This window comes from Triticum aestivum, chromosome 2B (genome assembly GCF_018294505.1).
Source record: "Triticum aestivum cultivar Chinese Spring chromosome 2B, IWGSC CS RefSeq v2.1, whole genome shotgun sequence".
Classification (NCBI taxonomy): domain Eukaryota; kingdom Viridiplantae; phylum Streptophyta; class Magnoliopsida; order Poales; family Poaceae; genus Triticum; species Triticum aestivum.
The window spans coordinates 182867055-182894719 of NC_057798.1; the positions used below are offsets into that span (position 1 = coordinate 182867055).

A 27665-nucleotide genomic window follows, 5' to 3' on the forward strand; every position below is an offset into this window, starting at 1 on the left:
ACCAGTGACACGCGCAAAGCTATATCTCGCTTACAACGAGTCTTCCTTCGCTCCCGCTGAAGTCTCTACATTGCGGGCCGGCCCATTTCACGCTAAACGAAATAGCGTAAAGAAAAAGGGCCGTGGTCTCCTAGCTACAATGTTGCATTTCTAGCCACCCGACCACCTTCCGGTTGGTGATTACATAGTAGATCATGACCTTGTTAAAGAAATAGAGTCGGGTTTCCATTGGTGTTCTGGGTTTTTTCTTCTTTTTTTCACCGGTTTTTATTCATTTTTTCTCTGTTCTTACTATGTTTTAAATTTTCTAATTTTCTTTTTATTTGTCACTAGATTTTTTATTTTATTTACTTCTTCTTTGTTTTTCTTCAGTTTTATTTTCCTTCTCGTTTTTCATTGGTTTTCTTTTGTTTTCTACCGGGTTTTCATTGTTTTTCTATGCACATTTTTGGTATATATGTAATACATTTTTCTAATACATGTGTAATGTTTTTCAAATACAAGATTAAGATTTATTGAATACATGGTCAAAAAATTATAAATATACATTTAACATTTTTAATGCATGATTATATTTAAAAAACAATATTAACATTTTTTGAATACCTGGTCAACATTTTTTCTATACACACTCTACATTCTTCAAATACCATATCTACATTTTTTTAATACATGGGCAACATTTTTTCTATACACATTTAACATTTTTTCAAATGCTTGAGTCACAATTTTAAAACACTAGATTTATATTTTTTTAAATACATGGTGAACATTTCTTTTATGCACATTTAAAAAAATCAAATGCTTGACTAATATTTTTCAAATACAAGATCTACATTTTTTAATAACTGGTCAACATTTTTTCTGTTCAAATTAGAAAATTTTCAAATGCTTGATTAATTTTTGTTCAAATACAAGTTAATTTTATTAATACATGGTCAACATTTTTATTTAAAAATTTCAAATTTCTTCATATGCTTGGATTTAACATTTTTTGAATACATGATCATCTTTTTTCACACAATTTTATTTTTTTATATACATTGTTTGTATACATGATAAACATTTTTTCTATACACATTTAACATTTTTCAAATGCTTGGTTAATTTTTTAATGTTTTTTGTATAGTGTTTTTATATAGGATATTTGAAAGTATAAACAAAACACTTTGGAAAACAATATCCAGGGCTCCAAGGAATTGGCATGTTTGGTCTCGGCAGATCGCACCCATTACTCCATAATGTCCCCGCAGCGTCGACGTTGATCTTTAATGAACCTGCTGGAGGGGCGATCCATTGTGTTGGGGCGCACAACAGATGAGCTAGTAGATTTCGGGTGTCAATGTTTGGATGGCATTCAGTTCTCCCAAGTATGACTACACAAATCCCTGTATGTTGAACGGGGTCTGGTAAATCTGTTCGTGAGCCGCCTTCCGACGTGCTCCCGCTGAGCCCACAAAGTAACCACAAAAGTAATGAACTCATCTTGCGGCAGTGACTCGTGCATGAAAATAACCTTCTCTTTGCGTTGTCATCCACATTCATGCTCAGAGACTTAGTAATCGGCTCCGATGACAGTGCCCATGTGCTCCTCGACATGACACAGATTAGGAGTGCATGTCTCCAAATGTCTTCCACACCACAAAGGCAGCATGAGCTCGTGTTGGACATATTGCGATGGTTCAGCAGGGCTATCATCGGAATAGAATGTTGGGCCAATCTCCACGAGAAGTAAATTTGTGCTTCTGCTTCCGCGAGAAGCACAACCTATGCACCCAAAAAAGGAAATATCACTCCCCGAGCTTCCAAAAAAAGTGAATCTGCAATCGTGCTTCTTTCTTCCTTTTTTGTATTTCATTTTTTGGTTGCCGGTTTATTTTGCTTTTTAGTCTTTTTGCATTAATTTTTTTTTGTTTTCTGGTTTTTCCATGAAAAAAGGTTCGTTCAAAATCTATGACATGGATCTCATTTTGAAGATCTCAACAGGGGGAATCTAACTATAAAAGTAAGAATGATTTGGTATGTAGACGCAAGTTTAAGAGGTAAAATGGTTTGAATAAACGAATCTACGAAAAAGGGGCAAATCCGAGGTTGCAATAAATGGCGCATATGCAGTGTATCATTTTGCCAGCGCGTGAGAAGGTGAGGAGTGGTCTTTTGCAATGGATAACACTCAACTAGTAATTTTGGATAAATGCCATGGCGGGCTCCTTAATCTGTGTGTAGACACCATTCAAAAAAGAAAGTCCATGCAAATTGGCCACTGTGGCCCAGTGGCTCCTAAACGGCGCTTTAAGCGCCACTTGACCAGCCGGCACTCGCGCGCCCGGTCTATTAGGCCGCCCCATCAAGCACGAGCGACCGTTCGATTGACCGCTGGATAGGTAGCTCGCTTGAGAGGCCTTGACCACTCACCGTTTGACTAATGCACAACTGACTTTTCAAAAAGTGAAACAAGTTCATGAATTTGAAAAAAAATGAACACCAAATAAGATCATGAATTTGAAAACTATCGTGCATTATAAAAAGTTTAGAAATTTGAAAAATATTCACGGATCTAAACAAATTTTACATTTTTTATAAAAAGTTCAACAAATTTGAATAAAAATTCATTGATTTTGAAAAAAGTTCATCAAATTTGAAAACAAATCATCAGTTTGGAGAACAAGTTCATTAAATTTGAAAAAAGTTCATCAAATTATGAAAAAGTTCATTAAAATTGAAAAAATGTTCATCGAACTTTAAAAAAGAAGTTCATCAAATTCAAAAAAGTTCATCAATTTTTTAAAAATGTACGCGGATTTTGGAAAAACTTCATCGATTTTGAAGAATACTTCACGAGTTTAAAAAAGAAAGAAAAAAGGTCAGGGAAAACGAGAAAAGGAAAGGAAAGAAGAAAGAGGAAAAAAATGTATGTAAGCATAGCAAGTGAGGTGTCTGAGTTGGTTATCATGGCTACACTCAACACGACAGTCTTATGTTCTATTTCACACTACGCGTGTATTTTTTGCAGTTTAAAAACAGGAAAAAAGTGCAAGCAGGCCTGCCCTGCGGGAGCTGAATAAACGGGGGCTGAGGGCGTCGTATAGGATTTGCCGATTGGACCACAAGCCTAAACTGTATAGCCGTGGGCTTTTATACGAGCGAGTTGGACAATGCATTCGTCGTGGGCTGTCGTGGTTCTCCGTATATATAAAAATAAAAACAAAAGCGAGGACGACCTGCCGCGCGCCGCCTCCCTCTCCGACCAGACCACGCACGCACCGGCCGGCGCCTCGTACGCACGCACGCACACGCATCGTCCGCTCTCCCGCAGGCACGCGCACACGCATCGCTCGATCTCCAGCTCTCCACTCCACACCTGGTCGGCCGCCCACCGCCCACGAAGCCGTCCGCGGGCACCTCGCCGCCCACGCGCGCTGTCGCCGGCCGAGACGGCCGCGTGGCTCCAATAAAAAAAACCGACCACGCGGGCCGGCTCCGTCTATCTACGATCCCAAGAATCTGCCGTCCGCGTCTACCCTTACGATCGATCACGCAACGCTTCGACGTGCCGCGCACACGGCACACGCACCCACTCCACCGCCTCCGGACGGCCGCCACTTGCCGCCGCAAGCCTGGAGCACGCGCGCGCTCAAAGCAGCCGCTGCGTGCATGCACGCGCTGCTAACGCTAATGCCACCGTGTTGCACGAGCAAAAATCACCGGCACGGATAGGAGGAGGATTAGACCTCCAGGTCAACGCGGCCGTGCCGGTGTGAACGACGACGACGTAGGCCGGCTTATCCCTTGCAAGTTACCGCTGGCGTGTATGATTCAGCAGGGGGCAGTTGTAACGAGCAATAGACAAGGCGAAGCATCACTGTCCCTGCCTCGTTTCCATTGGTTTCTTCTTCCTTCAGCAAGCGCCCTACATGCTCCACGAGAATTGTGGCCGTCTGCCTCGCCAAGCAGTGAGCCGGACAGGCACGCGTGTGGACGTTGACCACTAGCGCCGTCACATCTTCTTTTTGTATAGTACAACAACTTGCACCAGGTAGTGTATAATTCTTCAATCATCGAAGTCTCTACAAACTAGCCTAGAAACACCACACCACACGTACGGCTGCCGTATTCCGATCAAACACGGCGCCATCGTATCGTACCAGCTTATTTATCATCGTCCACGAGATAACGAGGCGCTCACGTGATGTGCTTAAACAAGCAAGCCGTGCGGTGCTGCGGTACGAGACGGCCGTGGCAAGTTAATTAGTCGCAGCCGCGGGACAGGCAGGACGCCTTTGGCGCCACCCAAAACACAAGCAACGACGGGACCCCGGCCCGCCCACTTGGCCACAGCTGGCAGGCGGACCCGGTCCCGGTCCCCGCGCCCGCGCCCAATGCCCCGGTACCACGTGGCAGGCCTCATAATTCAGTCGCACGTACGCCGGGCCCACACGCCAGCATCTCGCGCCCGCGCACGACGACGACGGGCGGGATAAATACGGACTCCGGACGCGCTCACGGACACGGGGCTTTTCTTTCCTCTGGTCATCGTCGGAGCCGCAGCGGCAGCAGCAACCACCGGCGCGGAGAAGGCTGAAGGCGGCGGGGATAGGAATCAGTGAGCTGAAGGTCTTGACCATGGAGGCGGAGGTGCAAGCGCGCGAGGAGCAAGAGGAGGAGGAGGTGGCGTGCGAGTGCTGCGGGTTCACGGAGGAGTGCACCGCACCGTACATCGCCGGCGTGCGCGCGCGGTACGGCGGGAGGTGGATCTGCGGGCTCTGCGGGGACGCCGTGGCCGAGGAGATGTGCAGGGCCTCGCCGCCGGTGTCGCCCGCGGAGGCGCTCGACCGCCACGCCTGCGTGTGCGGCGAGGGCCGCCGCGCGTCCGCGTCCGCTCCGCCGTCGCCGGGCGACGAGCTCATCGCGGCCCTGCGGCTCCTGCTCCGCCGCAGACTGGGCTCGCCGTCGCCGCCGAGGCTGGTCCGCTCCACGCCGAGCAGCCCGAGGCGCGACGCCGTCGCCCCCGCCGCGGCCGTGGGCGCCGGGCCCGGCGCCGGCGGCCCGCTCGCGCGCACCGAGAGCTGCTTCGCCGCGCTCGTGGAGTAGCAAGCGTCCAAGAGGCACAAACGAGGCCTCCCCGGAAAATCAAAAAAGAACCTGATGGTAGTCTCTTCTAGTTTCCCCTTTTTTGCAATTTTCCTTCCTTCCGCCTCTGTAAATATGCATGCCATGTAATCGCGTTTCTAGCTTAGGATGATGCAGCCGTGAGAGGAATAAAACCAATGTGTACAGAGTACATACTGTGTTAGACTGTATTTACATGTGTATATTGTAACGTTGTATACCACCTCATTATATATATATGTGATAGGCCACCCCTAGAGGGTTGTGCCGGTTCCCTCCAAAGCCTATTGTCTTACATGGTATCACGCTAGGTTACGTCCGCTTCCGCCTAAAAACCCTAAACCGCCGCCGCCGCCGCCGCCGTCGCCGTCGCCCGACTGCTATGACGTCCGCCGCTGCGTCCGGCTCCACCGCCACCGGTTTTCTGCCGGCCTCCCTCGCGGCACTTCTCTCGAGGCCGCTGGATGCCGCCTCCCTTCAGGCGCCGATCGGGACACGGAGCGTCGGCTCCCTCTTCGCGCTCCCGCCGGCTGCTACTTCGCCCGGGCAGGCGCTTGTGGCCCACACCGCCGCCGCCCCGTCAACCGCAGCTGTCGCGCCCTCGGCCACTGCGCCGCTGGTGGTGGAGGACGTCGCGCTGGCAGGCTTCGCGGCGTCAACCGCAGCCATCGCGCCCTCTGTCACCGCGCCGGCTGCCCCTCTGACTGTCTCCACGGTGGTCTCACCTCAGCCAGTCTCCTCGATGGGATCGCAGCCGCCGCCGCCGTTTCACTTCGGCCATCTCATCACCATCAAGTTGTCGTCGGACAATTACATCTTCTGGCGCGCGCAGGTTCTTCCGCTTCTTGGGAGTCACTATCTGCTTGGCTATGTCGACGGCTCTCTCCCTTGCCCTCCTGCGCTGGTTGACAGCGTGCACGGTCCGGTCTATAATCCGGCTCACCGTGTCTGGACAGGGCAGGATCAGGCGAACCTCTCCTCCATCCAGGGGTCGCTCTCTCCGGCCGTTGCTGGGCTTGTTGTCTTCGCCAAGACGTCCCACGAGGCATGGACTATTCTTGAGCGCTCGTTTGCGGCACAGTCGCAGGCTCGTGTATCTGGGCTCCGTCGCCAACTTGGGGAGTGTCAGAAGCTTGACTCCACCGCCACTGAGTTCTACAACAAAGTCAAGAGTCTCGCCGACACGCTGGCCTCCATTGGACAGCCCCTCACCGACTCCGAGTTCAACTCGTTTATTGTCAATGGTCTTGATGAGGAGTATGACGCCCTAGTCGAGATCATCAATGAGAGGGGCAACTCCACGCCCATGCCAGCACACGAGGTCTTTTCACGCCTCCTGCTTACTGAGCAACGAGTCGAGACGCGCCGATCCAGGGGCAACGGCGCCCTCTCGGCAAACGCCGCCACCAAGGGTGGTCGCTCCTCTGCTTCATCCAGGGCTCCTTCGGGGCAGTCACCACCACCCGCCTCGGCCCCTCCTCCTACTGCGACGCTACCAGGGGCTGGCGGTCCACGTGTGTGCCAGCTTTGTGGTCGCGATGGGCACTGGGCCTCGAAGTGTCACAAGCGCTTCCAGCGGGGTTTTCTTGGTCTCGGCAATGACGGGAAGGATACACGCAACTTTGCTCGTCAGGTCGCCATGGCTGATCGTCCGCCGCCGCAGAAGCCACAGGGACACACTCAGTCCTACTCCATTGATCCCCACTGGTACATGGACTCTGGGGCGACAGAGCACCTGACCAGTGAGATGGGGAAGCTTCACACTCGTGAACCCTACCATGGCTCCGACAAGATCCACACCGCCAATGGAGCAGGTATGCACATCTCTCATATTGGTCAAGCATCACTTCTCACTAGACATGCCAATAGGAGTCTTCAACTTCGCAATGTTCTTCGAGTTCCATCTGTGACACGTAATCTTCTTTCAGCTCCTAAACTCACTCGTGATAATAATGTGCTTTGTGAATTTCATCCTTTTGATCTTTTTATTAAGGATCGGGGCACGAGGGACATTCTTCTTAGTGGGCGGCTCTGCCAAGGTCTCTATCGTCTGGAGCATCCTGGCGTCGCTCGCGTCTTCAGTGAAGTTCGGGTATCTCCGTCACAGTGGCATGCTCGTCTTGATCACCCGGCCACACCTATTGTCCGGCATGTTTTGCGTCGTCATGAGCTTCCTAGTGTGTCTAGTAATAAAGATGTAGCAGTGTGTGATGCTTGTCAGCAGGGGAAGAGTCATTAACTTCCTTTTTCTGAGTCCAGTCGTGAAGTGAAACATCCTTTAGAACTTGTGTTTTCAGATGTATGGGGTCCTGCTCAGACTTCTGTTAGTGGTCATAATTACTATATCAGTTTTGTTGATGCTTACAGCCGCTTTACCTGGCTTTATCTTATCAAATGTAAATCTGATGTGTTTGACATTTTTGTTCAGTTCCAAAAACATGTTGAACGCCTTCTCAAGCACAAAATTGTTCATGTTCAGTCGGACTGGGGTGGCGAGTATCGCAACCTCAACTCCTTCTTTCAGTCGCTTGGGATCACTCACCGTTTAGCATGTCCACATACACATCAGCAGAATGGTTCAGTAGAACGTAAGCATCGTCACATTGTTGAAGCTGGTCTGACTCTTTTGGCCCATGCATCTGTTCCGTTTCGTTTTTGGAGTGATGCTTTCACCACTGCATGTTTTCTCATCAATCGTACTCCCACTCGTGTTTTGAATATGAAGACTCCCATTGAAGTTCTTCTTAATGAACAACCGGACTACACCTTTCTCAAGGTGTTTGGGTGTGCTTGCTGGCCCCATCTCCGTCCATATAACAAGCGTAAGCTCGAGTTTCGTTTCAAGAAGTGTGTTTTCTTGGTTATAGCTCTCTTCATAAAGGATACAAATGTCTTCATGTGCCCACTAATCGTGTCTACATCTCTCGGGATGTTGTGTTTGATGAGCATGTTTTTCCCTTTGCCAAACTCCCTGTGTCCACTACCGAGCCACCTGTCATGCATTCATCCTCTGTTGCTTCTGACCAATTTGATGATGTTGCATATTCTCCTCTATTGTTGCCTAACCATGGTGCAGGCACTGGTCGTGGGGCTCGTTTGGAGATTCTGGAAGTGCCATCTTCCTCTTCGTCGCCATCGCCTTCATCCTCGGCACCTTCTGTTGTGCATGAGGAGCACATGGCGCCCCTGCATGGCCTCGGTTTCCGTGCTCATGCACGGCCGATCGACGTCCTGGCCCGGTCGCCTCTGGCTTCTGGGCTGCCTTCGCCATCGTCGCGCCCTGCAACCCCGCCGACTGGGCCGGCCTCCTCGGTCCCCGTCTCGCCCAGGGCGTCGGGGCAGTCATCACCAGGCCTGGCCTCGCCCGCCCCTGCCTCGTCCAGGGTGTCTGGGCCCTTCTCACCAGGGCCGGCCTCGCCTGCTCTCGCCTCGCCAAGGCCGTCTAGGCCGGTGTCACCGGAGCTGGCCTCGCCCACTCTCGGTTCGCCCATGGCCTCTGAGCCCTTGTCGTCGGGCCAGTCTTCGCCATGCAGCCCGGAGTCGTCTGTCCCGAGCTCGCCTGAGGTGATTCTTGCATCTCCGGCGACCGTCACGTCTCCGTCACCTTCGCCTCCGCCGGCTCCTGCTGCTGCTCTACGTCCACATACGCGCAGTCAGAGTGGCATTTTTCAGCCTAAGCAACGTCACGATGGCACAGTTGCTTGGTTAGCGGCGTGCATGTCTGTTGCTCTCGCAGATCCATCCTCTGAGCCATGCACATATCAAGCTGCTATGCGCATTCCTCATTGGAGAGAGGCCATGGAGCAGGAGTATCAAGCGCTTCTTCGCAATCAGACATGGACTCTTGTTCCTCCACAATCACGGGTAAATGTCATTGATTCCAAATGGGTTTTCAAAGTGAAGAGGCATTCTGATGGGTCCATTGAGCGCTATAAGGCTCGTCTGGTTGCTCGTGGTTTTCGACAGCGTTTTGGACTTGACTACTACCATCAGACTTCTTCTCTCTCTGGCTGTTACTCGAGGTTGGTTTCTTCGTCAGCTTGATGTTCAAAATGCTTTTCTTCATGGTGTCTTGGCGGAGGAGGTTTACATGCGCCAGCCTCCGGGTTTCTCTGATCCGGATCGCCCTGATCATCTCTGTCGTCTGTCCAAGGCAATTTATGGTCTGAAGCAGGCTCCTCGTGCTTGGCATGCTCGTCTTGCAATGGCTCTTTGTGCTCATGGTTTTGCATCATCAACTGCTGACTCCTCATTGTTTCTACTTCAAAGGCCTGAGGTTACTATGTACTTGTTGGTCTATGTAGATGATATCATTTTGGTCAGCTCCTCTCAGTCGGCTGCTACTGCGCTTGTTCGCTCACTTGGTGCTGATTTTGCGGTCAAGGACCTTGGGAAGCTTCATTACTTTCTTGGTGTGGAGGTTACTTCTCGTGATGCTGGCCTTGTTATGACGCAGAAGAAGTACTCTCTGGATTTGTTGCAGCGAGCTGGGATACTTAAGTGCAAACCGACGACTACACCCATGTCTACCACTGATAAGCTCAATGCTGTTGATGGTGTGCTTCTTTCTTCTTCTGATGCGACAGAGTACAGGAGTATTGTTGGTGGGCTCCAGTACTTGACGATCACGCGACCAGACATTTCCTATGCTGTTAACCGAGTTTGCCAGTATCTGCAGTCACCCCGTGACACTCATTGGTCTGTTGTTAAGCGGATTTTGCGCTATATTCGTTTCACGGTGGCTCATGGTTTGCATATTCGGCCGTCTGACTCTGGTTGTCTTTCAGCATATTCTGATGCAGACTGGGCTGGCAATCCGGATGACAAGCGATCCACGGGGGGTTATGTTGTCTTCTTTGGCTCTAACCTGATTGCCTGGAGTGCTCGGAAACAGGCTACTGTCTCGCGTAGCAGTACTGGGGCCGAGTATAAGGCTGTGGCCAATGCCACATCAGAGATCATCTGGGTACAGTCCTTGCTTCAGGAGTTAAGTATACCTCAATCACAGCCTCCTGTTCTTTGGTGTGATAACATCGGTGCTACATACCTTTCTGCAAATCCGGTATTCCATGCCCGAACGAAACACATTGAAGTTGACTATCACTTTGTGCGTGAACATGTCTCTCAGAAGCAACTACAGATCAAGTTTATTTCTTCCAAGGATCAACTTGCTGACATCTTCACCAAGCCATTGCCTTTGCCACAGTTTGAGACTTGCAGGCGCAATCTTACCCTTCTAGATTCATTAGAAAGTGGCTAAGATTGAGGGAGGGTGTTAGACTGTATTTACATGTGTATATTATAACGTTGTATACCACCTCATTATATATATATGTGATAGGCCACCCCTAGAGGGTTGTGCCGGTTCCCCCCCAAAGCCTATTGTCTTACATACAGTAACAAAAAAATATGACTAAACGAAAGTGGAAGCAATTCCATGTTTTGTCGAGCAGTTGGTATCAATGCACAGTTTTATAATCGTCCAAGTGGTTTCTATTTCTCTGTGTTGCTCCTTGCTTCTGCTCAAGTTCATTCACCTGTTCTTCAAACAGCTTCTGCACCAGAATGCACTTTCCGTCCCAAAAAGAGAAAAAAAGGAAAACACTTTTGCGAAAGCATCTGATCTTAACGAGAAGTTGGAAACCGAACCAGATCAATCATCTATGCAAAGCCACTTCCCATCCAGTGATGATGATCAGATCGATTCTGATTAGAGATGGATGAGGATACATCACTTTCCGGCTCACGGATAAACTACCTCCTGTTCATGACAGAAATAAAAGAAAAATAGCGCAGGAAGCAGCCAGCCCATTTTTCAACCGCAATACTGTAGTAGTTTTTTGTTACCATCTTTATTATTACAGCGCATTGTTCACGTGGTGCGCCTGCTCCATGATACGAGATACCTCGGCCCTGCATTTCAAAGCCTCGCAATCAGACTAGCAGAGAGCTCTGTATCCGTCCAGTGCCATCTCGATCGTTCCCTCAACAGCGAACCTATTAATTTAGCGGCTAATCGGCCAGACGCAATCCACGTCTGCTACTGTTAGAGCCTGCCATAGCACGCCATTGCTGGCCGACGCGCCATTGATCGCGAGATCAGCCATATAATTAAAGTGCGGACAGACAGATATCGTCTTCACCCAATTGCTGCCGATACACGCAACCAGGACCCTTCCTCGTCCCGTGGACGTATGCAATGCAGGTGCAGATGCAGCAGCATCAGCTGTAGTAGTAGTAGTGGAGTAGTATAGTAAAGTAAAACAGTGGATGTGCATGCGTCCGTGTTAGTGACCGCGTGCCTTGGTGGATCCACGTCGGCACGGCCCCTACCGATGTGGACGCGGAATAAGCATCGGCCAAGTGGAGTGTAATCCGCCGTGGCGAGTGCTCCTGCTGGTCCTTTTTACCACCCTTTTTCTGTTTCGACGATGCTTTTGGTTCTGGTTCTGAAACGGCATGAGGTTTGTTTATGTGTGTGATTCGACGAGGAGCACCATGACCCACATGGAACAGACTAGTCTCCCCCACCGTGAAAATAGTCGGTCATCTTCCGGTGGTCTTATCCGTCGCCGACGTCGACGCCGGGCCTGGCTTTGCGAAATTAGAAGCGACGGCGCCCCCTAGCTCCGTGGTTACAGACAAACCATAGGTCCAATGAACTCCCAATTGCTGCTGCTATTGTTTTCGCAGTTAGGCGCAGTTTCGATGTGTTAGAATTGTGTCGAATATTATTGTACAAGTTAGGTTACAGTTGGATTTGGCTTTGGACTGTGTGTAGACAGGGTAGGAGTTGTCTTAATAGGACATTTGTATCATAGGCCTCTCATATATATCGGAGGTAGACACACGATGTAATCTATGCCAACATAATAGTACGGGCACGCAGGGGAGCCGGCGGCGTGTGCCGGCGCCCGGGCGACCGGGGTGCGGTATTGTGACGGTGTCATGGGGAGGAGCGCCCGTAGTAAGGCCCCGGGGATGTAGCCATATCGGTGAACCTCGTTAACAAATCTCGGTGTCGTGCCTCGTGTGATTGTTTGGTCCTTGATAGATGGACGGAGTGCCTCGAATTTATTCTAACAAGTGGTATCATGAGCAAGGTTTGATGTTCGACGGTCAAGAATTGTTGATCTAGAGGAGGTGTGCTGATTTCGTATGGTTCGCGTGGAAGCAGAGAGAAGCCAAGATCGCGTTCAGAGGCGATGGGTTTGACGTTGCGCCCGGTGTGCCTGCGGTGATATTGGCATGGTGAAGCAATTGGGAGCGGTGACACTTCTCGGCGGATTGAACTAGACCGATTGGAGGCAGCAGCCGGACGTTTTGGCGGTGCACGTGCAGTCGATCGGCTCGATCGGCTGTGTGGCGGCTGTGCCAGGCATCGAGCGCCAGGAACCCTAGCGCTAGCAGGCGAGCATAGCCAGCGACGAGAGCAACACAGGCTGCGAGAGCGCGGTGCAAGGGCCGAATCCCAGCCAGAATTGGGCCGGCCCAAGCTGGAGCTATGGCCCTGTGGGTCGTTTGGGGATGCAGCGTGCTGTGGTGTGAGGCCCATGCGGGGCTGATGGGAGCCACTCAAGCAGGCGGGGCTGATAGATGCGTGTCACCGTGTGGAAGTAGGCTGTGAGCTAATTGATCGGGAGCAAGGTTTGTTGGTCTGACGAGAGGCAATGGATCGAGGATTTGTTTAAAGGAAAAAAGAGGCACGAGTGTGTTAAGCTTCACATGATATGAGTGTGTGTTTGTGTACGTAGGCAACTAGGAGATGGATTCAGATCTTTGCTGCTAAGGGTACATGGAGAAGCACAAGCAAATAGTGACAGAAAATAATAATTATGCAAAGTATTCTTCAGGTCAGGTTTGCATGGAAGTCTTTTCTATCAAGATTTGCTGAGAGGGCTCAGAGTATGTGGAGGAGAACAGTGTGTCGTGACAGGGATCATGCCTACACAGGGCGTCAAGGCAATGCACAGATATGTGAGGCGGACACGACGCAGGGTGGAGCATGTTTGCAGTCGGATAATTTCGGCTGGGTCGGACTGGACAGTCTGATGGACCGACATGGATGTTGGTCAAAGCAGAAGACGGTGGTGATTTCAGCGACGACGACATAGGAGCGTGATGCTGATGGTGGACGACTTCTGGGACGTGGAAACACGTGGTGCAGGCCTGAGGGCTTGTGCTGCTTCGACAAGACTATGGCGCAGGGTTGATTCAAGGCAGTGCACACATGAGAGTTTGAAATCGACGGAGCGCGAGGGTAGCATAGCGCAGCTACATGGAGTCATGTTGAAGGTGAAGCTGGAGTCTGATGGATGACTATGCTCTGTGCTGATGGAGGGGCTACGGTGTAAGATATCGGAGAATCGAAGCCTATTTCAGCGGGATAGAGAGAGACACGTGGATCGGACTGGGTACCAGTGGTCTGATGGAGACGTGATACTCGGCATCGGTCGGTGATGATCGATGGTTCTCTGCAGTGGGGGTTGAGGTAGTGGGGGCTAGCTACCCGGGAGACTCGACCAGGACAGCAGAGGCTCGACGCGGTGATAGCGGCGAGGCGTGCGGTAAGCACGGGACACAGTGACAGGCCAAGGCACTGGTGGTCAGACATGTGGCCAGACAAATTGTGCAGGGGTGCTGAAGCAGTGTTGACGAGTACCAGATTTAAGTTGGTAACTGGGTCTATCGGTGCCGGTTGATGGACATGAGTTGACCGTGGAGAATCTGAGAAAGTGGCGGAAATTCTGAAATTGTCAAAGGCTGAGAGAGTACATGGCCGTATATTCTGTGGTGTTCAGTGCACATGGCAAAGTGTGAATGACAAATACAGAAGGAGGCGGAATGCTATAGCTGTGGGACATGCCAGAGACTATCCGGAAGAAGGGTGAGACAACTGCGAATTTGACTCAGGGTGACACAGGGCGACGGTGGAATTCCTTCAAGTTTCAGACAATCAGTCAAGAAAGAGCGGTGACGTTGAGTTCATGTAACTCTTATATGTGGTGTCCAATATGTGAGTTGTTCATTTTCATGCAGACAGTGATCGGTGTGTGATGACGTTGAACGGATTCTCCGGAAGTTGAAAGCACAAGGTAGAGTAATGAGGAACTTAATTTTGCTCGAGTGTTGGTTGTGAAGAAGACAAGAAGGGACTACAGTTGCAGGTGGAGTCACATGGAGTCTGGGAGTAGCAGCGGTGCTCATGGCGTATCTCAAGTCCAATGTACATGAAGGTACGACGCATGGACGAATCCAAGATGATGAAGAATATTCGCCAAGGTGGAGTTTGTTAGAATTGTGTCGAATATTATTGTACAAGTTAGGTTACAGTTGGACTTGGCTTTGGACCGTGTGTAGACAGGGTAGGAGTTGTGTCTTAATAGGACACTTGTATCATAGGCCTCTCATATATATCGGAGGTAGACACACGATGTAACCTATGCCAACATAATAGCACGGGCACGCGGGGGAGCCGGCGGCGTGTGCCGGCGCCCGGGCGACCGGGGTGCGGTATTGTGACGGTGTCATGGGGAGGAGCGCCCGTAGTCAGGCCCCGAGGATGTAGTCATATCGGTGAACCTCGTTAACAAATCTCGGTGTCGTGCCTCGTGTGATTGCTTGGTCCTCGGTAGATCGACGGAGTGCCTCGGATTTATTCTAACACGATGCAGTAGCAGTAGCAGCAACTTTGCGGTGGCATGGTTAGCTAGAGACAGACAAGACAAGCACGGCCCCGTCCCTCGAGCTGGTCCAGTTAACTAATCCAACTCAACTCGCTTACACTCATCAGTGCCGTGACGACCTACGAGAGCCGCACCAATAATTGGGGTTCACCGCTAGCTCTAGACAAACTACCAGTGGTTTCATGAGATAATTAACAGTTGAAACAACCATGTACAGTATAGAAAAAGAAGAACATCATTGATCTGAACTCGCGAAGCACTGTTGACTTGGAGCAAGACAAGACAGAGACAAAAAGGGCTTGTGAATTGCGAGATGCCCTTCCGCTAGATGCGCCAACGGAGCAGAAAGCGAGGCCAATAATCGAAGGTAGGGCCGCACACCTGTCCCGTTCGTTCTCGCGCACTTTACTCAAGGAATCAGAGCCTCCTCCGTGTTCGTTTCTCAGGTCCTGGAAAACCAAAACCAAACCAACGCTGGCATCCATCCATCACAGCCAGCTCCCCTAGCATGTGGGGTGGGGGCTCCCTCTTCAGAGCTTGAAATGAGCCGTTTTGGCATCTGGTAAATGAAAACGACGGGGGACAACCTGCGTACCTGATCGCTGGAACGTAGCAGAGGCGGCATGAGAAGAGGGCCACAGGTGTGAGGCCAGTGCAGCCCGTGCGCCCACTGCCCGCCCAGTCGAGGAGCATGGCATGTCCATTCCATCGGATGCGAAAACCAGGAGGTGATGGATCATCGTAACGTACAGTACGCGCGTGAGCTTGTAGCAGAAGCCAGCAGGATGGATGAACTGACGCAGAAACGTGATAGGTTTCGGGGTGATTGTCCTACGTACCCACCATGCCGCGTGTGCTGTGGAGAGCAATGCAATCGAGAGGGTGCCTGCTGCTAGCCTTTCTTCTCCCATCCACGATTACTCCGTAGATTGCAATCGCCATCGTTTCGAGTGTGGTTCAAGCAAGTAGGCGTTGCTGCTAGCAACAGCCAACAGTCAGCTGGGAATCTATTGCTTGATGGACAAAATCATGATGTGGATCGGTCGACGGCGACCGACGAAAGGAACGGCGAGAGTAACACTTTCGGTTGGGTGGATGCATGTTCAAGCACAACCAATCCTACTGCTTCTGCTGCAGACGCAACATACATATATATAACTGAACTGCATCGGACCTGCGGTGTATAGTACTATATTAGGCAAAAAGTTAAAGGGGTCGTCTGAATTCATCAGGCAAGGATCACAGCATGGCAGAGGAGTACTTGAACTACACCATGCAGTAAAGCAAAATGAACAAGGCAGTCCATTGTCTACTCCAACAGCTTCAGTTTATTCTGATTACTTTGTGCTTTACAATCTTAGGCCAAACACTGCAACGGGGTCCCACACGGTGACACGGGTAACATGTGCCAACCAAACAAATTTCGTTTCACTGATCCAGGTTCTTCAACTCAAAAATAAAAAGATTCGAGAAAAGAAAAACCGACCACATTTCTAGTTCCAGCCCGACCTCAAAACTCACGATTCCGTCCACTACGCGCAAGGATAAGCCCAGTCGACTCGCAGCTTACGGTCACTAAAGACGCAGCAATTGAGCACGTCAATGGCTTCCTCCGCATGCGCACGGTGCCGGAAGACCATGTAGCCGAAGCCGCTGCAGGCACCGGAGCCATGATCAGCAAAGGCGACATGCCAGCTCTGCAGCGGCCCGAACCGGACGAACAGGCCGACAAGCTTCTCCGGGCAACAATGCCTCGGCAGGTTATTCACGCGCACGAAGCACCGCAGAAACTTGAGTCGCCTTAAGCTGGTCGCATCGAGATCTTTAGGCCTCGGACATGCGCGACTGGTTTCGTGTTGCCAGAGGAGCAGCCGTGTCCTGCAGGGAGCGTATGAGGCGGGAGATAGGTAGTTGTAAGGGCACGTCGGCTCCGAGTGCCCTCGCTCCTCGTCTCCGCAGATCCAGCAGGATTTAGCGTCGGGATCCCTCCAACTGGTTTTGATGGCACCACTACTTTCCACGTTCATTTTTTGTCCTGAAAGGCAGCAGAAACTTATGTTAGTTTGCAGTTAATATGGCTGTGTGCATCGCAGTGATGCGGAAAAACATGTGCACATAATCAAATCCCTCTTTCCGCCAAAAAAATAATAATCAAATCCCTCTTCAAAAATTTAGACCGGTCACAGGAAATGAGTATGGGGAAATCAGTCCTAAAATAAAGGGCGTGATGCCCCGAATTTCTCCCTACCTTTTATTTTTATTAGACAACATTGCTTCCTAAAAAAGATTTTAAACGGCAGTTCCATCAATAACAATCTTCATCTACTTGTTCGAATCAAAATTATTATCAGTTTCAACTCTTACAGTAAAATCTACCATTCAGATATAATTGTCAACGCAAGTTGGCGTAATATATGAAATCAATTGAAGAAATAAGAGCTTGAAACACCCAAAAATGATGAACACCAGTGACTTACGTTCCTCCCCTGCCCCATTGATCGGCACTGTGTTGTTACTCTTCCTAAGCAAGAGCGTATTACAGGAGGGGTAGAATCTCCAAAACTTGGGTAAGAGAAAACCAAGAGCTCGCTGTTTCCCCGGCCCTGGAAACAGCCTGGAGTCAGGAACGCCTAAATACCATAGGAAACAGGTACCTTTGAATGAAAACTAGCCAAGTGGTTCGTTGCGACCACACCTTGCAGCGGAGGCCGGCTCTTGAAAACCCTCTTTGTCTTCGAGATATTGCATTTCTCCCTTGGTCTACCGCCGGGGGCCATTGCATAAGCCCAGTCAACTCGCAGTTTACTTTTGCCTACGAGATAGCCATTGAGCGCTTCGATTGCCCTCTCCCCATCCCCACGATCCTTGAAGATCACAACCCCATATCCCCTGCGCACTTCAGAACTGCCCATTGGAACGTGGCACATCAGCAGCGGTCCGAATGGTTCCAAAAGCTTCCGAAGGTCCCACGTACAGAAGCGTGATGGCATGTTATTCACGCGTATGAAACTCTGCAAAGAGTTCCGACAAGCCATGGCCATTGTGTGTGGTCCAGGAAGGCAGTTTGCTCTACAAGTGTGTTGGTCATATAACCCATATCGCCCATAGATATAATTGTAATGGCAAGACTGCTCATAGTGACCGTCCTGTCCACAGATGTAGCACGCGTCCGAATCTGGAGCCCTCCAACATGCCGTAAGGTAAATGGAAGACATGCCAATTTTCATTATTGGTGCTGTAGTCAAAACAAACAAACACATACTAAAATTTGTCAAACAATCAGGGTTGCAAAATATTCATCAAGTCTACACATAGAAAAAGCTTGCAATTGCTGATGATTTTTTTTTGAGGGACTAGAAATAGACTAGCAATAGCCGAGGGACCAAAAAATAAACTAGTGATGGTTGAGGGACCAAAAATATACTGCTTGTTTCCTTCTAATTTCAGAAAGAATGGCACAACCCTTCTCCAAAAAACCTCCATGGCGGCAGGTGGCAAATGTAGCAGTACATCGGGCTCTAGGAATATATACACAACTAGTTTATCCCATCAGGCTCTAGCAAAATGTACAGCAAATGTTCATGAGTTGACCATAAATAGAAAACCAGCAAACGGAAAATGATCCAAGTATGAAATCCATGTATATTTCTATCTTTAACAGCCCTAACCTCCCTTCCTAGGGATGGACAAGTTTTAGAACAATTTGGAAGTCGAAATTAGCTCCTTCCCAGTGGTTTGAGCTCAAAGCCACCATAGGAATAGGAGATCACCTCCGCCTCTATTTCTCACCTGTTCTTGGATTTGCAAGAGGCAAGGTGTGCTACTCCCTCCGTTCCTAAATATTTGTCTTTCTAGAGATTTCAACAAGTGACTACATACGGAGCAAAATGAGTGAATCTACACTCTAAAATATGTCTATATACATCCGTATGTGGTAGTCCATTTGAAATCTCTAAAAAGACAAATATTTAGGAACGGAGGGAGTATTTGTGTGCAATTCATGACATCTACAAAGAGTGTTTGTCGGTCGAGTTCATTGCCGAATGCTATCAGGTTGGTGAGTGTTGCTAGTATTTGCTCTTCTAACTCTACTATTTACCTTTTGATCCATGAAGATTAGACCAAATTCAGAAATCTCCCAGATGAATTATAGTGTTAAGAGTCTTAAGATATAAAGATCAATACAGACTCAATGTTTAAAGCCCCATTTGTGTTATAGCTGCAGCTACTTTTTTCTGTAGTATATATGGAAGTCGTGTTTGTACCTTTTTGTTGATCTTGATTCTTTACCTCCTTTGGTCGACCATTGATTTTTTGCTCATCCAATTTTCCTAAAATAACCACACCAGAAAACCGAGTAAATAGCATAAAACTACTACAATTCGGGTTAAGGTTCCAAAAAACTACCGGATTTTAATTTTTCGCTGATAACTACCAAGTCCGGGGTCGGCTGTTTCAAAAAACCCAAAATGTCGAATGTTTCACAATTGATCACGATTATGATAGGTTGGGCCCGCACCTAAACCAACCATCTGTTTGACCGTCTGTTTGACTGTTAACTGACATATGGGCCCACATGTCATTTTCCTCTTCCTCCTCTCTTTCTTCTTCCTCTCTGTCTCTTCTCTTCTCTCCCCGGTGTCTCCCGAGCCGGCGATCCTCCCCTCCCCTCCCGAGCTGGCGACCACACTCCCTCCCCTCCCAGCCTCCCCATGATCGTGCGAGGTGCTCGCCGAAGCTTAGTGGGGGAGTTGGCGACGAGGAGGCATACCTGTGCCGCTGCTGGAGTGCGCACCTCCGCCTCTGCAGGCGAGGAACGGCATGGCGGCAACCGCAGGCGAGGAACGGCGTGGATCCGGCCGTTGCGAGCGTGACTCAAGGAAGGGCAGGGCAGCGGCCGCAGGGAGGCAAGGCACGGCGGCCACAGGCGAGGCAGGGCGAGGCGGCGGCCACAGCCGAGGCAGGGCGAAGCGGCTGCCGCAGGAGAGGAACGGCGCTGCGGGAGCGGCTCGCCGGCCGCAGGAGATGCACGGCGTCAATCCGGCCGCTGCAAGCATGGCTCGCCGGCCGGGGGAGGCGGCGTTCGGGCAGAGCGCTCGGGATCGAGCTCCTGGCGACGCGGCTCCTCTGGATCGGGAGGAGGGACCTGATTGCTTTTTTGCAAAAACATGTAGGGATCTGATTGAAAACTCAGAGGGACCTGATTGCTTTTTCAGAAAACTTACAGGGACCTGATTACTTTTTAGAAAACTTACAGGTGGGACCCACATGTAAGTTAACGGTCAAAGTAAACGGTCAAACAAATGATTATCTTATGTGTGGGCTCCAACTGTCATAATCTTGATCAACTGATAAGGACTCGGCGTTTTGGGTTTTTTGAAACAGCCGACCCCGGACTTGGTAGTTATCAACGAAAAATTAAAATTCGGTAGTTTTTTGAAACCCTAACCCGAATTGTAGTAGTTTTATGCTATTTACTCCAGAAAACCAGTTGTTAGTTGCCCATTTCAATTCCATGCATTAGTATAGAATAAGAATCGTAATTGGCCCCACTTTTTTTCCCATACGATCCAATATGGTTCAGGTTCCACTATCAAAAGGGATACCGTTCAGCATCCGTAAAGGTGCAAAAAAAACAAGAAAAAAGGTAAACAGTATGTTCAGCTGCTGCAACAATGTTAACAGCGAAGGTAAAAACAGCCCAACTAGAGCTACCAACAGCCACAAAAACCGTCAGAGGCCACTCCATACCAATTATGGTCACAGGCCAGCAAAATATAATTGGCCCCACTATTTGCCCATAAGCTGAAGCTCAAGCTATGTAAGGGAGCCCTGTGCAGATCGATGCATCAGGGACTTCAACCAATATCATCATGTATCAGTGTCAGATTAATCATCATGAGTTATTATCCAAATAATCTTTAAATACAGTCTTGTTCCATATCCTTTGCTGTTGATGGATTGTTAGTTTTAGAACATTTTCGTTTGTGACCAACAGGCTGCCATTTTCCACTCCCTGAATCCACAACAAGGTAGAAGCGATTTTGCTGGTTACCAGTGCAGGGCCAAACAGTACCCATGGAGCTATATGTATGTACTAATTTGAAGGGAAATAAGCAATCATGAGTCCATTCGCAAAACCACGAACCTTTCACTGCTTGTCGCCTCGGAAGTAATTCATCAGGATCAAAGACATCCCAATTAAATATCTCCCAACACCTGCTGCGAAAATCATCTCCTCTTTCGGCTCCAACTTCCTCCTGTCTGATGAGCAGATCTGACTCCATTAATTATTAAGGCCTGCTCCGAAAATTAAAATAAAAAATCTCAAGATGTTATTATCATTTACAAAGAATACTTACAATTTCATGCAATAAATCAGTTAAAGCACCAACAAGATGAACTGTACAAACTAAGAGTTTCAGGTATGGTCATCAAGTATGGCACAATGCGTTTTAGAAATAAACTGTAACTCGTAATTCACCACACAATACATACGTCCACAGCAAATAACTCGATTTGGAATATTCATTAGAGGGACAAATATTCAAATTTCACAGATGACAGCAAGTGACCAGAACAGAACTCTAACAACAATCCAATGGAAGCAGGGTTCATCCTCATTAAAGAAATCAAAGCAGATGCGGGTGGATGTCCACTCCACACCAGTCCATTGCAGCAGAGGTTGAAAGACGACTATGAGAGAATAAGTCCTTCTAAGTAGTTTATTCCAGTGGAAGGCGGCCTAGACGCAGTGTCGCTTAGTTATAAAGATGGCATTAGAAGTAAAGAGAGACAAATGGACTTGTTATAGTACATGTGGACATGTTGGGGAAGATTGATTTTACTCTATTCTTAAGGTGGCTATGATCCACATTTTTTTAATAGGTCATGATCCACACTGGCGCTTGTCAACACAAAAAAAAACTGTGAGGGCTAGATCTATCCGGTTTAGATAACTAGGGCAAAAGTACAAGAAAAAATAGTTGAAGAATGAAATATATATTACACCAATAATTGAAGAACGTTTTCTACAATCTTCCTTTTTGTATACTGTAGATTGGTATAGGATAATACTAGGTACAAAACAGCTAGTGCTTATTCTTAGCACACTGATTTGCTTATCAATATTACAGTGGCAGCTCCAGGAATTTGCAACCGGGTATTCATGTGTATTCATTTTGCCAAAATCATTGTTGTTTTTAGAAAATTGTCACCGTTTTGTAAAAATCATGGGTATTCACATGAAGACCCAAGAATACCCCTAACGCTGTCCCTGAATATTTACTCCCTCCGTCCGAAAATACTTGTCATCAAAACGGATAAAAAGAGATGTATCTAGAACTAAAATACATCTAGATACATCCCCTTTTATCTAGTTTGATGACAAGTATTTCCGGACGGAGGGAGTACATTGTGTTGCATAACCCATGTGCTTTTTAATACTAGTACATAAACTAATTATACTTAGCATATACAGAAGATAGCAAAATATCTTTTATTCATTTCTTGACCAGCTTTGTTTACCTTACCTAATATTGTGTTGTACTATTAGCCTTTATTTTTTGAGATATACTTACATTTATACAAAATGTAAGTTAAAAACATGTAACTCCACTTCTGACCTGCCGGCCCAACCCCCAGGTCAATGACCTGGGATCTCTGCCGGGTCGCCGGTCCGGATCTTACGACTATGGGTGTTTAGTTCAATGACCATAGACCATAACGAACGCCTCGGCACAGGATGGTGAATTTACTAAGAAAAACAGCCACTCTGTTTACACGGCAGCAAAAATCTTGCTGTTGCAGGTCGTGCATCAAAAGGTCAAGCTTCCATTCTTTAGTTTGACTTGTACTCTTACAAGAGAAGATCAGATGTACTCCCTCCATTCGGAATTACTTGTCGCAGAAATGAATGTATCTAGACGTATTTTAGTTCCAGATACATCCATTTTCGAGACAAGTAATTCCGAACGGAGGGAATATGCAGTAAGCATTTAGAGGGGGATTGTTCATATTTCTCTTTCGTAGAATTATTTAAGAATAGAAGGGCAAGAATCAAGAACCCGTACTGTCGAGGAATCCCAACAGGAAAGCAATCCTAGAGAATCGAGATTGGGGAGGCGGCTACCAACCTTGTCCCAGACACTGGCGGGAGAGGCAGAGGAGCGCGGCAGTGGAGAGGGACGGAGTTCCACGCCGAAGGTGGCAAGCGGCGGCGGTGGAGGGCGGGAGCCTGGAGGCGCGTGGAGCTACAGCGTGTTTGGTAGTCTCGGAGCATCTCACGCAGACGTATAAATAACAACTTTTTACATTACATTCACTTAAACAAAAAAACCCTAACTGCTGTTAGGTTGATCTCTCCCGTGTGGGCCCAACGGCCCAACGGACCCCTGATCCGCGCCCTGATCGGGGGCGCCCAACCACAATATGGTTGACGGGCCCCTGTCACGCAGCGCTACATAAAGAGGTGGGGGCCGGCGGCACGCAGTACGAGGTTCACCGCGTTGCCAGGCTCCCCACCGAAAACCCCGACCCGATCTAGGTCTAGCGCTGACAGTGACGGGAAGCTCCGCCGCCACCATCTCAGTCCACATCGCCGCCGTCTCCACACCACCATGGCCGGCGCTGGATCGGGTTCATCCGCACCAGGAGAAGGTAGGTTCACCGGATCTCCTAGCCCACTCCGATACAAGGTTCCATCAATGGTATCAGGTAGCCAGATCGGGCTAGAAGATTTTCGGTAAAAGAATACATCAAAGAAACAAAAAGAAAATCCCTCTCCCCCAAAGAACCCTAACAGGGCACAGAAAAAAGCAAACAAACAAAAGAAAAATCACAAAGATCACCGGAGGAGGCCCTCGGGCTCGCCGGCAAAGTGCGCCGCCACACCGGCCGCGCCAGTTCCTCTCGATCCGAACGGGCATCGGCAAGCCGAGCCGTTCGGACGAAGAACAACCCCGCGAGGGGCAAAGTAATGGCAAAGTGTACCGCGGCCGATCCGTTCGACGGCGGCGCGCTCACCGAAGAGGGGAACGCGCAGCCGGCGAAGAGAATGGCAACGGCACCGTCGACCGAAGCTCCGCCGTCGTCGTTTACTGCGAGGAGGAGCGGGCAGTGGAAAAGGACAGTAAGGGGGGGAGAGAAGGGGGCTCGCGCGCGGCTCGCGCGGTGCGGTGGCTTCACGCCGTCGCCGGCGGCCGGCGGAGGCCCAACCCCGCTCCACAGCTTGGCCGCGTCTCTCTCTCTCTCTCTCTCGCTCTCTCTGTCACAGAGAAGGAGTGGGTAAAGGGAGGAAAGGGGGGGAGGAGGCCAGAGAGGCGTGTGTGGCGCGATGGCTTCCGCCGTCGACGCCGGCGGCCAGGAGCGACGCCGCACGGTGGCCGCGGCGACCGGGATGGCGTCCGGTCGTGGAGAGGCGAGCGGCGCGCGAGGGGGAGGAAATGGATAGGGTTCCCCTCGCCCCGGTCGTTCGACTTGTTTTGTTCGAGCGAAACGCGCGCCTGGCCGTCGGATCTGCGCGGGCGGCCAGGATTGAAACCCTAGCGCCGGGATGGGCCGCTGGGCCAAAAGTGTGGAGCCGCTGGGCTCAGGCCGCCAGCCACCGCGGGCGCGCTGGGCGAGGCCGCTAGCCGCAGCCGCGCGAGCTGGGTCGAGGATGCAGCTGCGGGCCAGCTGCAGTGTTTTTTCCAAAAAGTTCTGAAAATGAAAATAGAAAATTTTCAGAAAAAGAAATGTTCATGAATTTTACAGAGAAAATAATAAAGTTCATGAATCTTTTATTTAATCAAAGAAAAGTTTCTGTAAAAATTAAAAAGTTTGTGAATTTTTATTCACGTTTTTCCGCTGCGTAAATAAATAATTAGTGCTCTTTAAAAGAAAATAAAAGTTTAAAAGGAATTATGTTTTTAAGAGCATGTTAAAGTGATTATTAAAATAAATATGATTATGTTATTTTTTATGACCAACGTTATTAATAACATGATCATGTTTTATTATTGAAATTTAAATGTGCATTTATCTCTAATATTTTGCCCAACGGTAATATAGATTTAATTGCATAGACAATTGTTTGTTTAATTTGACCAGCGTTACATTATTGCATATGATTGTTTTATTGATGTCACGTAAATTGTGATTTCAGGAGGCTTTCACTTGATGAGTTGCCTAAAAGAAGTTCCGACACTCAGAGGTGACAACCACACTGAGCGGAGGAAGAAAGTTGAACTGGCATTTATTTGTGCTGATCCTGACTGGGTTGTGGTGAAACCACAGCCGGTCAGACCCACAGAGCCAGTAAGAGAGGCCACTGATGATGATGCTGCATGGGCTAAAAAGAAGGGGGACTATGCTCCTTTGGAGCAGTCCTACCTCATAGATAATCAAAAGTGGGTCAATGCAAGCAAAAAGTGCATGACTTTTATAAAGAATACAATTGAGAGCGCCATTGTGGGCTCCATTCCAGAGTGCACTTCCGCAGGGGAGTTGCTTACAAAGATAAAGAGCCAGTTCACTGGCTCTTCAAAGATCTATGCCACCCAGGTGTTAGAGCAACTGGTGACAGAACGCTACACAGGTGGTAGTCGTGGAATAAGAGAGCACATCCTCAGGATGAGTAATATGGCAGCAAAGCTCAAGCCCATGGATGCAGATCTGGAGATCAAACCAGCGCTCCTGGTCCACCTGGTCATGGCTTCACTGCCACAGGAGTTTGCAACTTTTGTTGTAAACTATAATATGTCACCTGGAACATGGGACATTAAAAAGACAATAGCAATGTGTGTCCAAGAAGAGGACAGACTCAAAGCCGCACATGGTGGTTCAATCAACTATGTGAAGGATTGGAAGAAAAAGAATTACAATCAAAACAACAAAAGTTCTCCTTCAAAGAATGGAAAAGCCCCCTATCAGCATCAGCATCAGCAACAGCCTTTCTCAGTGGACAAAGACACGTGTCTCCACTGCAAGCAGAAAAGGCATTACAAGAAAGACTGCGCTGCTTGGCTGAAGTCAGTCATGGCAAAAAGAGGTAGCAATATAATTTCATTTGTCAATGAATCCTTGTATACACAGTTTTCAAAATCCACTTGGTGGATTGATTCCGGAGCAACTGTTCATGTTGCAAATTCTTTACAGGGATTCCATTTGACGCGAACTACGCTAAGAAGCGAAAGACGCATTGAAGTGGCAAACGGAGTTGAAGCAGAAGTTGAAGCTGTCGGTGACATCTCCTTGGAGTTAGCTGGCGGATTCAATCTTCTACTTAGAGATGTTTTATTTGTTCCATCATGTCATAGAAACTTAATTAGTGTTTCTTGTTTGGACAAAGATAATTATGAATGTCATTCTGGACATGGCAAGTGTGCCATTTGGTATAATAATGCTTATGTGGGTGATGCTTTACTCCATGATGAGCTTTATTTGTTATCACTTCGTGAAAAAGTTTATTCCGTTTGCAATGTGAAAGAAAATGTTTCTGCGTCGAATAAGGAGCAAAAGAAAAGAAAAAGAACATTCGACTCATCGAAACTATGGCACTGTCGCTTGGGCCATATTTCGAAGGGAAGAATAGAAAGATTAGTCAAAAGTAAAATTCTTCCTCCGTTAGAATTTTCAGACTTAGAACAATGCATAGATTGCGTCAAAGGAAAGTACGTAAAACAAATCAAACAAGGTGCAATCCATAGCACACGCACACTAGAAATCATCCACACTGATATTTGTGGACCATTTCCGGTGAAAAGTGTGGATGGATATGACTCGTTCATAACATTCACATATGATTACTCTCGCTATGGATATATTTATCCAATCAAAGAAAGATCTGAAGCGTTGGATAAATTTAAAATATTCAAAGCTGAAGTTGAAAATCAGCATGATAAAAGAATAAAGATAGTTAGGTCCGACCGTGGGGGAGAGTACTACGGTCGGCACACTCCATATGGCCAAGTCTTTGGACCTTTTGCAAAGTTCCTGCAGGAGACTGGCATAGTTGCCCAGTATTCAATGCCGGGCGAACCTCAGCAAAATGGAGTAGCTGAAAGGCGCAACCGTACACTTATGGATATGGTGCGCAGCATGATGAGTTATTCCAACTTGCCATTGGGATTATGGATGGAGGCGCTTAAAACCGCCATTCACATTCCCAATAGAGTACCAAGCAAGTTGGTGCCCAAAACACCGTATGAGCTATGGACAGGAAGGGTGCCATCCCTACAACACTTCAGGGTGTGGGGGTGCCTTGCTGAGGCTAAAATGTTTAATCCAAACATTGGAAAGTTAGATCCCAAAACAGTGAGTTGCCACTTCATTGGCTATCCAGACAGATCAAAGGGTTTTCGTTTCTACTACCCAAACAGATATACAAAGTTTGTAGAAACGAGACATGCAGTCTTCTTAGAGGACGAAATGATGAGGGGGAGCTTGGTAGCTCGGAAAATTGATCTTGAGGAGAAGAGGGTGCATGCACCTAATCCGATGATCCAGGAGCCATTTTTCTCACTACCAGTTGCAACTCCACCCATGACAACTATGGGGGCAGACCCGGAACCTGTCCGTCAGGAGCCGACTGAACCCGTTGTTGAGCATGAAAGGAAGGTGCAATAGCAAATTTTAGACGAAGTGCCAGCAGTTGAGGCACAGAATGTGCCAGAAACTGAGGCCCTTAGAAGGTCTACAAGACCAAGAAAGTCAGCTATTTCTACCGACTTTAAAGTTCATAACACAGAAATGGTTCATATGGAAAAAGATCCCACCTTATATGAAGAAGCCATGAGAAGCCCTCATTCATCGATGTGGATGAAGGCAATGGAAGACGAGATGAAATCAATGAGTTCCAAAGATGTTTGGGACTTAGAGGAAATTCCTAAA

The 27665-nt window shown here is 48.5% G+C and overlaps 3 protein-coding genes across 5 annotated transcripts; 2 read left to right on the forward strand and 1 right to left on the reverse strand.

The window, feature by feature from the left end:
* The first annotated feature begins 4210 nt into the window (after window positions 1-4210).
* On the forward strand, window positions 4211-5346 carry LOC123040995 (uncharacterized). Its single transcript, XM_044463695.1, has one exon. The coding sequence runs from the start codon at window positions 4624-4626 to the stop codon at window positions 5089-5091; it is 468 nt and encodes a 155-aa protein (XP_044319630.1). The 5' UTR covers window positions 4211-4623; the 3' UTR covers window positions 5092-5346.
* A 10696-nt stretch (window positions 5347-16042) lies between these two features.
* On the reverse strand, window positions 16043-23930 carry LOC123044229 (uncharacterized). 3 transcript variants are annotated; one of them, XM_044466908.1, is made up of 6 exons: window positions 22931-23930; window positions 20944-21095; window positions 19061-19126; window positions 17491-18030; window positions 17273-17398; window positions 16043-16830 (listed from the first exon to the last, which is right to left on the reverse strand). In XM_044466908.1, the coding sequence occupies exons 2-6, from the start codon at window positions 21080-21082 to the stop codon at window positions 16328-16330; spliced, it is 1374 nt and encodes a 457-aa protein (XP_044322843.1). In that variant the 5' UTR covers window positions 21083-21095; window positions 22931-23930; the 3' UTR covers window positions 16043-16327. The 3 variants fall into 3 exon arrangements, with proteins under 3 accessions (XP_044322843.1, XP_044322844.1, XP_044322845.1); XM_044466909.1 differs by lacking the exon at window positions 19061-19126; XM_044466910.1 differs by lacking the exons at window positions 19061-19126; window positions 20944-21095; window positions 22931-23930 and adding an exon at window positions 18220-19050.
* Window positions 23299-26134, forward strand: LOC123044230 (uncharacterized). Its single transcript, XM_044466912.1, has 3 exons — window positions 23299-23453; window positions 24940-25824; window positions 25932-26134. The coding sequence occupies exons 1-3, from the start codon at window positions 23414-23416 to the stop codon at window positions 25976-25978; spliced, it is 972 nt and encodes a 323-aa protein (XP_044322847.1). The 5' UTR covers window positions 23299-23413; the 3' UTR covers window positions 25979-26134.
* Window positions 26135-27665: the final 1531 nt, after the last annotated feature.